This window comes from Salminus brasiliensis, chromosome 6 (assembly GCF_030463535.1).
Source record: "Salminus brasiliensis chromosome 6, fSalBra1.hap2, whole genome shotgun sequence".
Lineage (NCBI taxonomy): Eukaryota > Metazoa > Chordata > Actinopteri > Characiformes > Bryconidae > Salminus > Salminus brasiliensis.
In genome coordinates this window covers 2212669-2220357 of record NC_132883.1, presented here as the reverse complement: position 1 = coordinate 2220357, position 7689 = coordinate 2212669, and the positions used below count along the sequence as shown (strand labels likewise).

At 44.8% G+C, this 7689-nt stretch overlaps 1 protein-coding gene across 1 annotated transcript in view; it reads right to left on the bottom strand.

Annotated features, from left to right (window-relative positions):
- Window positions 1–6933, bottom strand: part of mutyh (mutY DNA glycosylase) — a 23698-nt gene extending 16765 nt beyond the window's left edge. The window contains exons 1-8 of the mRNA XM_072681199.1: window positions 6678–6933; window positions 5968–6186; window positions 4288–4356; window positions 4025–4191; window positions 2638–2834; window positions 2069–2153; window positions 1865–1981; window positions 1190–1262 (exon numbers count right to left, since the gene is read on the bottom strand). Coding sequence (XP_072537300.1) covers window positions 1190–1262; window positions 1865–1981; window positions 2069–2153; window positions 2638–2834; window positions 4025–4191; window positions 4288–4356; window positions 5968–6173 — 914 coding nt within the window. The 5' untranslated portion in view covers window positions 6174–6186; window positions 6678–6933. The remainder of the gene's footprint in view (window positions 1–1189; window positions 1263–1864; window positions 1982–2068; window positions 2154–2637; window positions 2835–4024; window positions 4192–4287; window positions 4357–5967; window positions 6187–6677) is intronic.
- Window positions 6934–7689: the final 756 nt, after the last annotated feature.

Genomic DNA, 7689 nt, shown 5'->3' with positions numbered 1-7689 from the left:
TTCCAGATATTGTTCAGGACTCAGACACAGTCTCAATCTTCACATCTAGGCTGAAAACGCATCTCTCTAGTTTAGTTTTTGTTGTGGGTTTTTGTTGTGGGTCCAGGGGTTTGCGGACACAGGGAATTGTAGTATGCTAAGTTGCTGGAGCTGTTGTCCTGCTGCTTGCACGCAATCACTCAGGTTTGTGGGCAGCGGACCAGATGAACGCCAGTGTTTTAGGGAGCTACCATGTCTGTGCTACCTTCTGGCTCTCTCCTTTTAATTAGGCTGTTATAGTCAGTCATAGACCACACTCTGATAATGTTCATATTCTCAGATCTCTTTACCTTCTCTGAGTTAATGACTGCCCACTTAATCCAGCCTGACACTGACGGAAGACTGAACGCTGGACTCACCTGCTACCCGCATCAGACCAGCTGCCCACCCTCCTGCTACTGCTATGTGCCTACACTGAAGTTTGCATGGACTCTAACTATCTGTTATTATTATTATTATTATTATTATTATTACCACCATAACCATCATTACCCTCATTACCCTTTTCTCATTAATTATATGTAAATGTTTATATAATTATATCTGTACATAATATATATTTATATAATATATCTTTTTTTATAGCTCTTATTTTAACAACACATTATTCTTTTTATATTTATTGTTTCATGTATTTTTCTCTCTTAGTGTAATACTTGTTAACAGTTTGTTTGTTTGTCTGTGTGTTACATGTCATGCTTGTGTTGCTCTCACCAAATAAAATTCCTTGTATGTGTCACAAACTTGGCAAAATAAAGAGAATCTGATTCTGATTCTGAATCTGACTATCCTCTATTATGATTCGATTAGTTATACTATATTAGGATTGGATCAGCTCACCAGCGCAGAAGAACAGTCTTGGTGGAACAGTGACTTTTATCAATAATTAATAAGTAGTTCCAATCAGAGGAGGATGGGTCCCCCCTTGTGAATCTTGGTTCCTCCCAGAATTGTATCCTGCAGCTCCTGCAGGGAGTTTTCCTTTGCTACTTGCTCACTTGGGGTCACTTAGGTTTTCTATATTTTATGTTGTATTGATGTATTGTCCTCTTACTGAATTCCTGCGAAGCTACGACGGCAATGACGGCACTTGTGGAAAATGCTGTAGAAATAAAATATGAGTTTAATGATGATAAAATATGATAATTACCGTAGTGCTTTAGCTGCTGCCGCTTGCTGGACAAATAGCGGTAACGAGTCTGTCATCTTCATCATCTCTGGATCTGAAGAATAAAGCATTTATAGACCAGCATCAATTCAATTCAATTCAATTCAATTCAATTCAATTCAGTTCAGTTCAGTTCAGTTCAGTTCAATTAAATTCAGGTTTACTGTCATTGTATCAACACAGGGTTGCACAGTACATCCCTGAACCTATGAACAAATGTATGTGGACACCCCTTCTAATGAATGCCTTCAGCTACTTTAAGTTGCTCCCATTGCTGACACAGATGTGCAAATGCACACTCAAAGCTTGTCTAGTCCCTGTAGAGAAGTACTGCCAATAGAATAATAGGACTCATATAGGATACTTATGAACCTATTGGCACCATCCTGCCTAATACCAGGCGTAGGCTAGAGGGGTATAAAGCCCCCCAGCATTGAGCTGTGGAGCAGTGGAAGAGCTGTTGATGGTGCTTTTGGGGGACAGACTCTTTTTAATACCCTTGATTTTAGAAGAAACCTTAAATGAGAAGGTGTCCCAATACTTTTGTCATTTCGTGTACACTGAGTGAGTGAACTTGGATCACTTTTGAAGTCTAAGGTCATCTGAACCTGTTGCTGTGATTGACATTAATGTCTAGGGAAGCAGGTGAGGTCATACCCTGTAGGATCTTGTATTTGCGAGCCCCCTCTCTGGACGGTTTCAGCAAAGTGACCAGAGAACGCAGGAGTGCGGTTCTGACCTCGGTCTGCTGCAGCTCTGCAATCAGCTCTAAGACTGACAATAAACAAACACAGGACTACGTAAGAAATGAAGACGCATCCCGAAGACCATGTGATCTAAGCACCTGAAAGTAATACTCACCCTCGTACTGCACCTCCAGATGTAAGGAACGCAGCAAATTCAGCAAGGGCCCCACAATACCAGGATGAGCTGCTTTTACAGTGGACTGAGAAAAGAGTTCATAGAGGAAAACAGCTCTGACCTCACATTCAATTATTCCTGTTCAGGATCTAATACTGAAATCTGTTTAATACTGATGCTAAAATGATTAGTAAGGGCCCAAATCCTTCCTATTGTTCGCTATTGTTCGCGCATGCTGCTCTACCTTCAGATCAAGCTTCTGGAGCTTCTCTCAGCTTGTCCAGAAAAGCATGTGTACAGCTGTCCATGAGGGGGTGTAAGGGGGACTAAAAGGGAATTACACTCTGCAACTATAGAGGGAGCCCATAATGCTGCTTTAAGCATGTTGGTTATCCATGATATGAGTTCTTTCATGCAAAGTGTATTTGTGTGTGTGTATATATATATATATATATATATATATATATATATATATATATATATGTAATATAATGTAATATTCCTTTTTTAATGTAAATAAAATCCTCAATAATAAATGAATCTGTGAGCTGTATGTCTGAGCAGTGTACCTGCACTGTGCGTAACGTCTGAAGAACGAGCTGCTGGGCTTTAGGGCTGTTGCAGGCAAGCAATGCGATCAGGCCCTTATACACCTGCTGCTGGAACAAGGGGTTCCCCTGAGACAGGGACTCCAGCAGAGTGGTGGCTGACCGCTGGGTCTCCTCTGATTTAGACTGAGCCAAACACTCAGCTACAGCCCTCACACCTCCATATTCACACACACACACAAACACACACACACACACAGAGAAAAAGAAAACACTCATTTATAACTAGAAAAGCACAAGCGGTTCCCACTTCTTAGCAGTTGCTAGGCTCCATGGTTGCTATGGTATTCCAGCTGGTTTCTAGAGTGCCGCTAGGTGATTGCTCCTGTATTCCAGGTGGTGTTGCTAAGTGGTTGCTAGGCAGCTGCTATGGTGTTGCTAGGTGGTTGCCATGGTATCCCAGGTGGTTGCTAAGATGTTGCTAAGATGGATGCCATAGTATTGAGAAGTGATTGCTATGGCATTTTAGGTTACCATGGTGTTACTAGGTGATTGCTAGGTGAAAACATTTATCTGTAACTAGAAAAGCACAAGTGGTTCCCACTTCTTAGCAGTTGCTAGGCCCCATGGTTGCTATGGTATTCCAGGTGGTTTCTATAGTGTTGCTAGGTGATTGCTACTGTATTCCAGGTGGTTGCTACAGTTTTGCTAAGTGGTTGCTAGGCAGTTGCTATGGTGTTGCTAGGTGGTTGCCATGGTATCACAGGTGGTTGCTAAGATGTTGCTAAGATGAATGCTATAGTATTGAGAAGTGATTGCTATGGCATTTTAGGTGTTTACCATGGTGTTGCTAGGTGATTGCTAGGCAGTCAATCTGCAGTTGGATCAACATTGTTCCAACTCCAACCATCAAGGTTAGGTCATCTAGCAACCACAAGAAGCCCATAGAAACTCCATAGAAACAACCTGGGATACCATGGCAACCAGCTAGCAACACCATAGAAATTATTTAAAGATTAAGTGTACTAGGGGCAGTGAGCACACACACACCCGGAGCGGTGGGCCAGTGGCCAGCCAACTCTAGGCACAAGTTGGGGGTTTGATGCCTTGCCATGGAGGAGGGAGGAGACAGCCTTCACTCCCCCCACCCCCAATTCTTACCTGCCGCTGGGGTTCGAACGGCAACCTTCCTGTCTCAGGCCCACTCCTCATACCATTAGGCCACAACTTCCCCTAAATACTGTATAAGTCACCTTGAAAAATGATAGATCCAATCTAGCAACCCATAGTAAACACCTAGCACCCACTTAGCAACACCATAGTAACAAACTGGGATACCATAGCAACAAGCTAGCATATTTTCTAGTTACAGCATATTAATAAAATTATCCTTTTATTAAAAACACACCATAGCTCTCGCAGATGAGCTCCTTGTACTGACGTCCGGAATTGGAGATGATGTACAGCAGGCGGAGAGCTTCGGCCTTGTCTGGCTCCTTGGTCTTCTTCTGACCCAGGATCTCCAGCAGGGTCAGCACGCCTCCCACCTCCAAGAACTCCATCAGATACTGGCGGCTGAAAACACAGGACAAGCGTCTGAGGTGAGCGTGTTCTTGTCTGGGTTCTCAGTGGGGCTTGTAGCTGCAGAACCACAGAAAAGCTCTGTCTTACCTGCCGGCAGCTGAAAGGAAAACTCCCAGAGCTTTCAGCTGCAGATTCAGGCAGGTTCCAAACATGTAGCTGAAGAGACAGTAAAGGAAGCATCTGCACACATCAGTACTGCGGCACTATACAGCCATTCTGACCATTTTAGGGTCTCCTTTAAATAAAGCCCTGCACAAAGATGCGGCGGGGATTTATGTGTCTCAGAGGAAGGCTGTGGTACTCTTCATCCTCTGAGTGCAGGTAGTACTGTGTCATAGGGTATCACTTTTTTTGGGTGGCCTATAGATGCCTCGCAGATGCTTACCTGACATTCACCTGACATTCACCTGAATCTGTATCCTTATCCTACAATCAACCCTAAATCCTAAATCCTAACCCCAACCTTAACCTTAACCTTAACCCTAACCCTAACCTTAACCTTAACCCTAACCCTAACCCTAACCTTAACCTTAACCTTAACCCTAACCCCAACCTTAACCCTAACCCTAACCCTAACCCTAACCCCAACCTTAACCCTAACCCTAACCTTAACCCTAACCTTAACCTTAACCTTAACCCTAACTTTAACCCTAATCCTAACCCTAACCCTAAATCCTATAAGGTTATGGTTAGGGTTAAGGTTAAGGTTAAGGTTAAGGTTAGGGTTAGGGTTAGGGTTAGGGTTAAGGTTAGGGTTAGGGTTAGGGTTAAGGTTAGGGTTAAGGTTAGAGATTTAGGGTTCAGGGTTTAATATGGATTCAGTTGAATGTTAGTTAAATGTCAGATGAGCATCTACAGTGCACCATACAAGCAAAGAATTCCCAGTCCTTGATAGTGAGTGGGGACAGACTGTACAGGCTGTTGTTGCATGGCTGCAGGATGTGAGAAAGAACGCTTACCACACGGATAGCATTAGCTGAAATGTTCATTCTGTGACAGGCAAGCTTAGCCGGACCACCACAGGCTGCATAGAATGGTCAATGGCATTTCCACATTTCCAGAGCCTTAAGATTTACTCACATTTACTGGTGTTTAGATGTGAAGGGCCCAGGACCTCATCAGCATGGCTTGAGAGTAACACTGCACTAGCAATGATGGCAAGGCCAGTGGCAGGTGTGGTAGCGATGCTAACACCGCAACTGCAAAGTTACCATCATGGTAGCGATGCTTAGCAATGCCGGCGGTCGATGTAACCAACACGGTAGCATTGCTGGGCGAGGCTGCCGGTCAACATTGTAGCAATGCTAAAGCTGTGGTAACAATGCTAATGCTAATGCCACACTAGCGATGCTGGATGAGGCCAGCAATTGATGCGGTAGCAATGCTAATGCCAGGGTACCATTTCTGGGCACGGTAGCAATGCTAATGCCATGCCAGCGATGCTGGGCAAGGCCAGCGTGGAAGCGATGCTGGGCAAGGCCAGCGTGGAAGCGATGCTGGGGAAGGCCAGCGTGGAAGCGATGCTGGGCAAGGCCAGCGTGGAAGCGATGCTGGGCAAGGCCAGCGTGGAAGCGATGCTGGGGAAGGCTAAGGCAGTAGCAATGCTATTGTCACGGGGGCAATGCTTACTATGCTAACAGGCGATGTTGCCAATTGTTGACATGCTGTCATGACATGTATAGATACACCACCACCATTTATATGTACTGCATGATTCGACTGTGTGTGTGTGTGTGTGTGTGTGTGTGTGTGTTTGCGCATGGATACGTCAGTCTGATCCAGACTGTAATGCGAGACAGAAACAGGCTGGCTGCCTGGGTGAACTCCAGCTCCAGCTCCGGACTCGTTTTTCCAGTGTTTTGGGATAAGAAGGACCGTAGCATTCGTCTGCGGACATGCACACTGCCCCGGTCCCACTCGCGCAGAAAGGTCAGCAACCTGCGGCCAGCGGCCTGCTCTGCACTGCTGGACATGCTTACATCACACCTGAGCGAGAGAGAGAGAGAGAGAGAGAGAGCGAGAGGGTCACAGTCATCATCCTTATCTTGGCCAATGTCCAAAAGTTTGTGGACACCCCTTTTAATAAATGCATTCAGCTGCTTTAAGCTGCACCCATTGCGGACACTGATGTGCAAATGCACACACACACACACACATACACACAGCTTGACTCTTTGGAGCAGATAATTACTCATGAACCTATTGGCACCATGCTGGTGTGGGTATAAAGCTAGAGGGGTATATAAAGCCCCCCAGCACTGAGCTGTCCCAGATCCAGAGCAAATATCGGTCTGGTGTCTTGATGAGGTCTGCACTGTTCGCCACTGCTGGGACACCCCTCGGACCACTCAAATAACTGTCACACTAGCTTTAAATCTTCTCAAAGAGACAGAAAATAAGCGACAAACATATTACCAACAAGTAAGAAGAGAAAAATAACTAGGTCTGATATAAACTGAATGCAATCAAATCCTCACAGCAATGCTTCTCCTCCAAAATCTAGTAGAAAGTCTTCTTCTCTGGACAGTAGAGACAGTTACTCCAACAAAAGCAGGATCAGCTCTTTTTAATAACCTTGATTGCAGAAGAAACACTGAATGAGCAGGCGTCCAAATACTTTTACTTTTTGATATGCTGCTGGAGTAGGTGTTCTGAAGCTTGGTCAGTATTTTAATAGCAAGTCTAACTAAGTAGAAACCATTAAGACTGTGGACTGTTGAAGTGTTTACCCATTAGCCTGTGCTGGTTGGCAGTGTTTTGATTTAGCTGACGACAGTTGCTAGGCAACACCTGCAGAGTACGGAGTCCACAGAGGGACAAACGCTTCAGTACTGCACACCTTCAGACTCTTATGCAACAGAAAAATACACTCACATACACATTACATACACTATATGGACAAAAGTATTGGGACACCTGCTCATTCATTGTTTCTCCTGAAATTAAGGCTATTAAAAAGAGCTGATCCTGCTTTTGTTGGAGTAACTGTCTCTACTGTTCAGAGAGGAAGACTTTCTACTAGATTCTGATGGAGCATTGCTGTGAGGATTTGACTGATTGTATTCAGCAACAGAACATTAGTGAGGTCAGGATGTTGGATGATGATCACCACCCCACATCATCGTCCCCAACTCCCCAACTTATCCCAAAAGTACTGGATGGAGCTCCGCCATCATCATCATTCCAGAGAGCACAGTTCTTCCACTGCTCAAGAGCTCCTCAATGCTGGGGGGCTTTATACCCCTCTAGCCCACGCCTGGCATTAGGCAGCATGGTGCCAGTAGGCTCATCAGTGTTGATCTGCTCCAGAGAGTCCTATTCTAATGGCAGTACTTCTCTACAGGTGTGTGCAACTTAAGGTAAAGTAATGAAAGCTGAATGCACTCATTAGAAGGGGTGTCCACAAACATTGTGGGTTCGATCCTTGCTCTGGTTGCTGTTGCTGGTTGCCCAAGGATTCTGGGGAAGGTTCTAGACTCATTCTGAAAA